Here is a 10,729-nt window from a genome sequence, read left to right as displayed (position 1 = left end):
AGGCTCCCTCTGTGTAAGACGGATCACGCCATCCACCAAGTGGACTATAAGACACAATAGGAATGGGAAACCTGACAGGTCTTCACAAAGGATCAGGGGCCAAGAGGGAGCACCAAGGAAGATTCCTGTCAGAGGTCAGCTTTGGGGGGAGGTGGAAAATGCCTTTGAGGGCTTCAGCTGCTGCAAACCTCAACAAATCATATTTTGCCTTCAAAGGTGGGCCAAAGACAACTAATTACTGGAAAAACAACAGTCCACTAATAGTCATCATCCCCTCCCTGTGCGTTTCTTTACCATTCTCAAAATGCCACCATCTCATTGAACCTCCATAGCATCCCATTTTGCAGATAGGGAAACTGAGGCCCTGTGATGTCACACAGGGGTCAGCAGCAGTTCCAGACTAGAAGCTACAGAGCACAACCATCTCAGCCCTGGGCGTCAGGCTCAAAACCCAGTTCCTTGTCCGGGAGGGGGTCCCCGGGGCCATCTGGCAGCCCATAGTACAGGTCTTCCTCTTCCTCCTCAGGTTCCTCCCCACCTGTGTCCGAAGCCTCCTTCTCCTCCACCTTTGTCCTTGGGTACCACTGCCAGTTGTTGGGCAGGGCTATTTCCCACTGCTGCCCCTCTTGGGGCTCATCCTCCAACGTTGGGGCATCAATCAGGGCAAAGTCTTGGAAGTGGTCCAGCAGGCACCTGCAGCCCTGAGGTTCCTGTTGTGGGGAACAAGCTTCCTCCCCGTCACGTGGAGATGCGCTGGGGCTGCTGCCTTCACTGGAGTCCATGTCCAGGTCATCTTGGAAGGAAGCCAAGGGGGCAGGGCCTTGGGGACAGGCCGGGGGACTGCAGGGGTAAAGACCACAAGGGCAAGGGTATCTGTGAGTCAGAATGCCTGGGTCCACATTCCAGCCCCTAGCTGCAAGACCTAGGGTAGGATAATCCACCTTCCTGGGCCTCAGTTTCCTCCCAATAACAGAATTCACTCCTGCAGTTCTTTCTTAGGTTTACAGCAGATAATATGTGCAAGGCACTTTGCACGGTGCCTGGCACATAGAAGGTGCTCATGAAATAGGGCTATTACTATGTTATTATCTGAACCAGGTCACTCATCTACTTCTCCAATTATTCAGCGTTCTCCTCTGTTGCTCATAGGCCCAGTTACACTGGGGTGTCCCCCTGTGTCTTTGCCTCCCCCATTGGACTCAGAGCTCCTCAGGGGTAGATTCCAATGAAGGCTGGGCAGGGAGTTGGTGCTCAGTGATGTGGATGGAATAAATAAATACATGGATGAATAAGGAGCTCAATTCACAAACAGAGATGGGAGTGGAGTGGGGAGTGCCTTGCCCAAGGTCACAGAGCAGGTCAGCGGCAGACCCAAATTTGAACTCAGGTCCTTTGGCTCCTGGCCCCCTGCTACTCATGACAAGCATTCAGAGACATCAAGGGCCTACTGTATGCCAGGTACTTAAATGCACTGTCCCAACCCTCAACATTCCTGGGTAGTAGGAATGATCATTCCTGTGAGGGGAAACTGAGGCTAGGGGAAGTAAGGAACCTACCACAGCTACACAGCACAGGAGCTGGGATTTGAACTGAGGCCTGACTCCCAAGCCCATACTCATTTGTCTGCCACACCTGCCACATCTCAGGGTGTCCCACACCCTCCACTCCTTCTCCTTACTCCCAGTGTCCCCACCCACCCCTCGGCAGTCCGCCACTCCTCTCCTTTTTAACCCTTGAACTGGGCAGAAGCCCCGCTCCTGCCCTCTGAGCACTCACCCAGGCCAGCTCTGAATTAGACATCTTTCCCCTTCACTCTCATCTGAGCCCCTGTGGATGACCACAGCGGCCTCCATCCAGGCCTGAACGTCGCCAGGGCCACCTTCTCCTCCATCACTGGTTCCCAGCTTCGGCTGCCCCGTCTCAGGGGCCAGCAACAAGCGGGGGTCCTCGCTGTAGCTGATGACTTTCATCTGGATGTGGCTAAAGTCAGGCAGGCTCTGGTCATAGGCAGCTTCCTCCCACAGCCTTACATAGGGCGGCTGGGGACTGGGGCTGGAGTGGGAGAGAGAACAGGCAGGCGGCAAAGAGTCACTCAGCAAACACCAGTGTTCTCCTCGGCCCTGCTTGCTTTGGGTGTGTGGTCTCCCCTCATCTCACAAGAAGCCTTTGGGGGATGTTACTGCGCCCGTTTCAGGGATGAGGAGGCTGAGGCCCAGCAAGGTGAGTAAATTAAGTGACAAAGCTCTGGCCTGACCCCAAGTCTGACTCTCTGTCCAGTGTTCTTTTCACCTGATACCTCCAAAGTTAACCACAAGGATGCAATTGCAAAACGAAGACCGGTTAACATTGAGTTTGCTGGGTCCCAGCTGGTGGGTAAAGGCTGAATGCTTATCAACCCGTTATTCTAAACATTATTCTAAACAATGCTTTGAGGCAGAAATTCTCATTCCCGGTTTACAGATGAGGTCATACCCAGCAATGGCAGTCTACAGCAGTGGGGAACTCCTTTCCTGCCAGGCTCTGTTAGTTGGCTCATCTAACCCTCACCATAATTACACGAGATCCTATGAGGAAACTGAGGCACAGAGTCTCTAACAGACTTGTACCCGGGTGACACGGACCCTAGGTGATGGCACTGGAGCTCCAGACATCATGTTCTCTATGACTGTGCTACGTCCCTCTGGAAAGTAAGGTTCAGAGACTAGGCCCCTTGCCTAGGGGTCACACAGCCGGGAAGAGACTGGGAAGAGCTCAGAACCCGGGGTGGCCGGAGCCCCCACTCTATCACAGGAGCCCACCCCAAGTAACCGGCCCTGAGACAGATCTCAGGCTGGCCTTCATACCCACAGGGTCTATCCCCTTCCTTCCCACTGAGACAGTTGTTCACCTTGTGTGCCAGGGGCAGAAAATGCCATTATCAACCCCTTCCCCAAGGAAAGCTGAGATCATCCCTGACCCAGCCGACAGACCCTGGGCTTGAAGCCCGGCCTCCTGAGCGCAGAGTCACAGCCCAGGGGGTTGGTGGTCCCATTGCCTCTCCAGGGCTGGAGCATTCTTGGCTGTGCCATGGGAGCCAGGGCTCAAAACCTCCAGGGAGGGAAGCAGTTTGTGGCCAGATCAGGCCTGAATTCAGGCCTCGCCTCCACCACTGCTGAGTGCAGGTCCCGCCTTCACCACTGCTGAGTGCAGGCCCGGCTTCCATCACTGACTCCCCATGAGGTTTGGGGCTTGTGACTACGCTTCTCTGAGCCTCAATCTTCCCATCTGTATAAAGGGCCTAACACCCCCACCTCACTTCATGAGGACTGATGGAGATGATGGGTGCACAGTGCCTGACTCAGTCTCCAGCACACAGAAGGCACTTACTAACGATGACAAACACTCATAGAAGACCTGTGTGTCAGGTTCTGTTCTTAGCACTCTGCATGTATTATCTCACTTAACCCTCCCTGAAGCCCTAGGAGATAGGTACTATTAGTAACCCCATTTTACAGACGAGGCAAAGAGAGGTCAGTAGCTTGCCAGAAGTCATGCAGCGAGTATGTGTTTCTCACAGTACGTTTATTTCACTGTATGATCTGTTTCATGGAGATCTTGTATTCACCAAAACACTCTGTCTCATCCCTGACAAGACACAGTCCCTGGGCCTCAGTTTCCTCATCTGTACAATGGGAATAATAATGCCTAACTCACAGAATTGAGAGTTGAAAACAGTCCATAATTTCTAATAATACATTCTCAGTAAGTGAGAGGGCAAACTGCCCTCCCGCCCTTCTCTCTCACTCTCCTCAGTCAGGGGAGACTGGCCTATGGGGCTTACTGCTCCCCTCCCCAGAGGGCCTGGCACCTACCTCTTCATCTCGGCAGCAAGCCCATTCTCCAGCAGGCCCATCGCCTTTGGGGAGAGGATGCCTTGGAAGTCAGAGTCAGCAGGGACAAAGGTGATCTGCAAGCAAAGAAGAGACAGCGTCTGTGCAGTTGACCAGGGTAGGGGGCTACTGTCCCCTCAGGGAATTGGCAAACCTCTCCACAGGCTCTGGGAGACAGGCTGCACCATGGAGGCCTCCCTGCTTGACAGGAGAGGGCCCTACTTGGGGCACAGCCCCAGTGAGAGGACGGACCTCTGCGCTCCTGCTCCCTCCCTGGTTCTTCATTCACTCAACAAACATTTAGTATCTGCTGTGTGCAGGCACTGTCACAGGCACTAGGAGCAGCAGGGAGTGAAACAGAACCCTGTCCTTGTGGAGCTCACATCTTGTCATTTGCCAGAGGTCTTCGTCCAGTGCCCAGCACATGCCTGGCCCATAGTAGGTGCTTCATCTGTATTTGGTGTGAGTGGCAAGCAAGTCATTGTCATGTGTTTTTTGCCACATGGGCTGCAGTGAGTGATAGAGAAGTTATGCCTGCCAGTCCCTGTCCCTGAACTTTCAGGAATCAAGAGGTCTCTGCAAGTCCACGCAGTGGGCACTGCGTGGTGCAGTGGGAGGCAGATCACGAAAGAGGCAGTGGGTGAGGGAGAGGAGCTGTGCCTGTGGGGTCTGGGAGATGGGTTGAGGATCCCTCCTCCACCAGGTTCTCACTGTGGGCCCCAGGCAGGTCATCTCTCTTCACAGTCTCTCTGTGCTCTTCTGTATAACAGGGCTACCCTCGAAGAGATACTCGCACAGCCATGTTCAGAGCAGCAGTATTCACAAGAGCCAAGCGGTAGATGCAACCCAAGTATCCATTGATGAATGAATGGATAAACAAAATATAGTCTATCCATATGATGAAATACTATTCAGCCTTAAGGATGGAACTTCTGACACATGCTACAACATCACTGAACCTCAAAGACATTATGCTGAGCAGAAAGACAAATACCTTATGATTCTACTTTTCTGAGGCACCTGGAATAGTCAAATCCATAGAGCCAGAAAGAAGAATGACGGTTGCCAGGGGCTAGAGAGTGGGATAATGGGGAACTGTGATTTAATGGGTATAGAGTTTTAGCTTTACAAGACAAAAAGCATTCTGGAAATTGGCTGGACAACAATGTGAATATACTTAGCTGTACTGTACACTTAAACATGTTTAAGACACTAAGTTTTATGTTACATGTATTTTACCACGAGATTTTAAAATGGGGCTAGTTATGCTGGCCTCCTGAGGTTGCTGTGAAAATTTCGTGAGATCATATATAGGGAATCCCTCAGCATGGTCCCCAGCACATAGTAGCTACTCAGTAAATCATAACTTGATGCTATTGATGATTCAGTTGTCTGACTTCTCTGAGTCTTGCTCTCCTCGGCTGAAAATTTTTCCAACAAACATTTGTTGAGACCCCACTGTATTATACCAGATTCATAAATAGCACTTCCCTATTCCCCTTCCCATAGAGGAAAGTGAGTAGAAGACACTTGTCTGCACTAGGAAAGCTCCATTCTGATGGGGAGACGGGAATGATGGATGGAGGGGGCCTTTGTACTCCTATGAGGAGTGAGCTTCCTCTAGATGTCTAGAAATAAAACGGAGAGCCTGGGCAATGAAGCAAGACCCTGTCTCTACAAAAAAAAAAATGAAAAAATTAAATAACAAATTTCTCTGGATGTCGTGGTGTGTGCCTGTCATCCCAGCTACTTAGGAAACTGAGGCAGGGGGATTGGTTGATCCCAGGAGTTCGAGGCTGCAGTGAGCTATGATTGTGCCTCTGCACTCCAGCCTAGGTGACAGACTGAGTTCCTGTCTCTTGAAAAGGAAAGAAATAAGGCAGGGGCCTGGGCTTCTTCCACCCCCATTAAGGATGCTTTGTACTTCCCAGCTGGTACTGTACTTCCTAGAAGCTGCCTCTTCCTCTGCCTCATTACCTCATGGCCCAGTCAGCACCATCATCAGCACCATCATCATCACCATCACCATCATCATCATAATAATAATCATCGTCATTGTCATCCTCATTACCATCAATCATCACCGTAACCATTATCACCACCAAAATTATCATCACCATCGCCATCATTATCACCACTATCATCATCACTATCACCATCATGACCATTACCATCATCATCACTATTATCATTATCACTATCACCATCATCATAACCGTTACCATCATCATCATCATATCACCATCATTGACATCTTCATTACCATCAACATCGTCATTACCATCACCATTCTATCACCAATCTCATCATCACCATCTTCACCATCACCATCCTCACCATCATCATCACCATTACCATTCTCACCATCACCATCCTCATCATCACCATCCTCATCATCACCATCTCCTAATCACCATCATCATCACTATCATCATCATCATCACCATTGTCATCATCACCGTCCTCACCATCATCATCACTATTATCATCATCACCATTATCACCATTACCATTCTCACCACCACCATCCTCATCATCACCATCTCCTAATCACCATCATCATCACTATCATCATCACCATCATCTTCATCACCATTGTCACCATCACCATCCTCACCATCATCATCTCATAATCACCATCTTTACCATCATCATTCTTATCAGCACCATCCCTAACGTTATCGTCATCATTATCACCATCACCATTCTCACCCTCACTATCCCCACTGCACTCTCATTATCACTATCATATCACCGTCACCACCCCTAGGAAAAGCTTGGAGAAGGAAAGGATGGGGCATCTTAAAATACAAGTTTTTTGATGAGGAAGGAGAGGCAGAGTTGAAGCTGGGGAGGGGATATCAGACCATGGAGACCACCAGAACACCAAACTAAGAAGCTTAGCCTTTCTCCAGAAGCAATGAGGAGTCCTGAAGGACGCCCAGCAGGAGAGTACACTGTCAGATTTGTGGTTAAGCAGAACACTGAGCAATCTCCAGAGAGAGGGAGGCCACCAGTCAGGACCCTGGTCCTGGGCTCCAGCACAGCAGGCAGGAGTGAGGAATGGGGAATGCATGGGCAGAGACCCTGCTCTCCCTGCCACTCCTTTCCCTGCTCACAGCTCCCCCACCCCATCTTCACTAATGGGCTCAGCACCTCCAACTGTCCCATCCACTAGATTTGCCCTGATCCCTTCTCCTCTCCCATGCCTGAGGCCCAGCTGACCACCAAATCTGACCAGGTCTACTTCAGAAATTCAGTAAGATAACCTGGGTGGAAGTGCTGGTGCTATGCCTAGCCACAGCGGGTACTCTATGTGTAATGAACTGTCAATGTCACCTTAGTTCCTACAGCTTTGGGTTTAAATTTTGCATTATTCCAGATGACTGTCAGCTCTCACCAAGACCAGAGAAGAAGCCTCCCTACTGGTGTGGCTGCCCCCAGACCGTCCTTCTTCTGGATGTCTTTCTCAAACTACAAAGCTCGTCGTGTCCCATTAACTAAAGGAAAAGCTCCAAATTCCTTACCATGGCATCCCAGGCCCTGAAGAGCTGAGCCCCACTCCCTCTCTATCTTTACCTTCCTACCCTCTGCCTCTCATAGCCACAATGGCCCACTTGCCTTATTCTTTTACCACATTGCTTTGATCATGCTGCTCTTCTGCCTGAAATGTCTTTCCCCATCTTCTCTGCTTGGTGAACTCTTATCTCACCTACAAAGCCCAGCTCACCTTCTCTGTGAAGCCTATTTCCTCCCCATCAGGCAGCAAATAGCCTCTCCCACTAGACCTCTAGCCCCTAAAAGACATGGACAGCTTAATGCATGTTGGTATTGGCTACCCCTCACCCCATATCCTAATTAGCTAATTCGATTCCCTTATATTTATATCTCCCCATTTATCAAAACTTTCCATGGGTCTGGCACAGACAGCCACAGGGAGGAGGCTGAGGGGAGGACAGGCAGGAGCACTGCAGGCAACGTTGGCCCAGGCACCAATGAAACCAAGCAGGATCCAGGGAGCTTCGCCTCTAGAGTGTCTCCCTGGTTTACAAGGTGCTTTCCTCCTTTCCCTTATTGGAGTCAATCTGTGCGGGCTCTACCAGCCTGCATCTCTGAAACACACACTCACACACACCTGCACTCATGCAGAGGCCCACCCAGTGCCACAAATACCAATCCTCAATCCTGAGAACAATGCCTTCACATATGTTCCATGTCAGGCATGATGCCAGGTCTCCCCCAACACACACACACACACACACACACACACACACACACACACAATCCCACTGTGTTCTCCCAATCAGCCATACAAGGCTCAGAGCTGGAGGGGAGGGACTCTTTCTGCCAAGGTCACAGAAGTGGGACATGAAGGAGCAGGGATTTGAATCTGGGCCTGGAGGTTGCCACAACATGTGCCATTTTCAGCCCACCACACTGCCTCCACAGCACGTGAACCCATGAATCTATCAACAGTTACTCATTAATACCCAGCAATATTCCCTCCTCCCCTCCCCTCCCCTCTACCGTCACTCCCATGAGCCTACCCACCATCCCAGAGCCAGCTCTATTTAAGAGCGGGGGCAGGAATGATGCTCCCCTCCACACCTCTGCCATCCCTCTGCTGTCCCCCAGTCCAGCCTCCTCACTGGGAGAAGGATTATGATGGCAGTGGTGACACGAGTGGCTTTGGCCCCAAGGACTTCTCCCAGTGACCTCTGCTCAAGGAATTGCACAGACAGAGGCAAGTTGACTGTAAACTGCCTGCTAAATGACTACAAACCAGCCCGGACCGCTCCAGCACTGAACAGAATGACAGCCCAGGGCTGGCCCGTGGAGGGGGCAGGGCTGGGGAAAGCCTGCCCAGGCCCCGGGGAGCCATCCCCCTCCTTCCCTGAAAGCCTGAGCACAGCCACCCAGGTGGGAGGAGAGGAGGTGTGGGGGTTGCTGAGGACTGCCTGGGCCTGGAGCCCTAGATATTAGGTCCAGCAGGGCCCCCAGATATACCCCCTTTCCCACCCCCTCCTCCTAACTCACACAGTGTACAAATGAGGAAACTGAGGCTCAGAGAGGAAAGGGGCTTGAGCAAAGTCTCCCAGGCAGTTAGAGACAGACCCCAAGTTAGAGTCCCTATTTCCCTCCTTTTCTCCCTGGGTCTGTACCTGACCAACTGTGTGACCTTGGAAGTCACCCAGCCTCTCTAGGCATTGAAGATTTGCAACTCCTGGCATTTCCATTCCACAGAGCTGTTGGGAGGATCAATATCGGTAACAGTGGTAGCCCTTCATCTATACATAACACCTTACAGTTTACAAAATATTTCTATATCTTACCTCTTCTCTGATCTTTATAATGACCCTGTGAAGCTCTGTGCAAAATAGGGGGAGGGGTCTCATTTGCAGATGAAAAAAATGAGGCTCAGAAAGACAAAGGTCACAGAGAGTTTGGAACAGGACTTGAACTAGAACTCAGGACTCCCAAACCAGTGCTCTTGCCACCACTAAATTACGCATAAGGCTGAGAATACATGAAGACTCTAAAGGATACTGCCCAGTGCATGCCACCAAGGTTAGACCTGACCTACCCTGGAGCTCTCAGCCGCTCTGGGACCCAGAGGTAGAAGACCCAAGGTGAAGGGTGACGTGTAAGTCACACGCATCTGAGCTCCAAACCTTGCTCGTTAGCTGCGCAGCCTCTCCTTCTGGACCTCAAAAAGGCTCAGAAGGTGGAACTACAGAAGGCACCGAAAGGCTTAGGATGAGGGCTGAACTGCACCCTGAATGCAGGAGTGCCTGGCAGGGGGTCAGCACTCATTAGCTTTTGTTTCAAGCACATGAATGGTGCAGCGTGTTTACTGTGTCTATACCATAGCTTCCGGTTCTGATCAGCCCTTAGGCTAAGGGATGGAGGGATGGATGGATGGATGGATGGATGGATGGATGGGACAGATGCTCAGGAGAGCAGAGAGAAGACCGAGTCAAAATGAGAAGAATGAAAAGACAACTAAAGGATAGGGGGTGAGGCATGGCATACAGGCAGAGTGTCCAGCCCTCCTGGCCCCAGCTGACCCGGCCCCACCCAGCCCCACTACCACCTACCTTGGGGTAGCACTGGCACATGCTCCAGACGATGCCCCCAATCACCATGACGCTGCCCATGGCATAGAAGGTGCCGTAGACCTGGGGCCGATCATGGCTCATGAGGAATGTACCGAGGGCCAGCAGGAAAAGCCCCAGCACGATGAAGCCGATCCGGAAGGTCTTCTCATCAGCCATGGCTGCCTGGCCAGGCCCGGCCTGCACACCCCCGGGAGAGGGGGTGGCTGTAGTTCAGCCGAAACACCCAGACAGGCTTACACAGGCAGAGAAGACACTGAAATCTCTGCAACTCGAGGCTTCAAGGGAGGGCAAGGTCCCTTTCAATACAGCTCCAGCCCCTGGGCCCACCAGTTCAACAGGGCTGGAGGCGGCTCGCTTCAACGGACCCACATACCCACCCAGCCACCTTTACTCCTCGCCCTCTCACCTTCCCTCTGGGCCGGGCTGGCCTGGAGTATATGTGTGAACCTGAGTGAGGGAGCATGCAGGGGAGGGAGAGTGGGAGGTTACCGGGGCTGGGCCCCAGCCCAGGCTTTGACATCACCTCATTTGCCTACTGTGAGGCTGAGCTGGGTGGACAGGCAGCCTCACACCTTCCAGCTCTGGAAAACAGGGTACAGTTGTGCAGCCCAGAGCTGTTAGAATGCTACTGGAGGATTCCAGGATCCCACAGCCTGGCATTTCAGAATCCTGAAGAATTCTATGCTCTTCAAGGACATGTGCCTATCCAGGGTTCAGGAGTAATGGCCCATATTTACTGGC

The 10,729-nt window shown here is 51.6% G+C and overlaps 1 protein-coding gene across 1 annotated transcript; it reads right to left on the bottom strand.

The window, feature by feature from the left end:
- Positions 1-261: 261 nt before the first annotated feature.
- On the bottom strand, positions 262-10,403 carry BSND (barttin CLCNK type accessory beta subunit). The gene is made up of 4 exons (XM_030812493.1): positions 9,968-10,403; positions 3,852-3,946; positions 1,777-2,052; positions 262-840 (listed from the first exon to the last, which is right to left on the bottom strand). The coding sequence occupies exons 1-4, from the start codon at positions 10,142-10,144 to the stop codon at positions 426-428; spliced, it is 963 nt and encodes a 320-aa protein (XP_030668353.1). The 5' UTR covers positions 10,145-10,403; the 3' UTR covers positions 262-425.
- Positions 10,404-10,729: the final 326 nt, after the last annotated feature.

This window comes from Nomascus leucogenys, chromosome 5, assembly GCF_006542625.1.
Source record: "Nomascus leucogenys isolate Asia chromosome 5, Asia_NLE_v1, whole genome shotgun sequence".
Classification (NCBI taxonomy): Eukaryota; Metazoa; Chordata; class Mammalia; order Primates; family Hylobatidae; genus Nomascus; species Nomascus leucogenys.
This window is presented reverse-complemented; position numbering and strand designations above follow the sequence as displayed.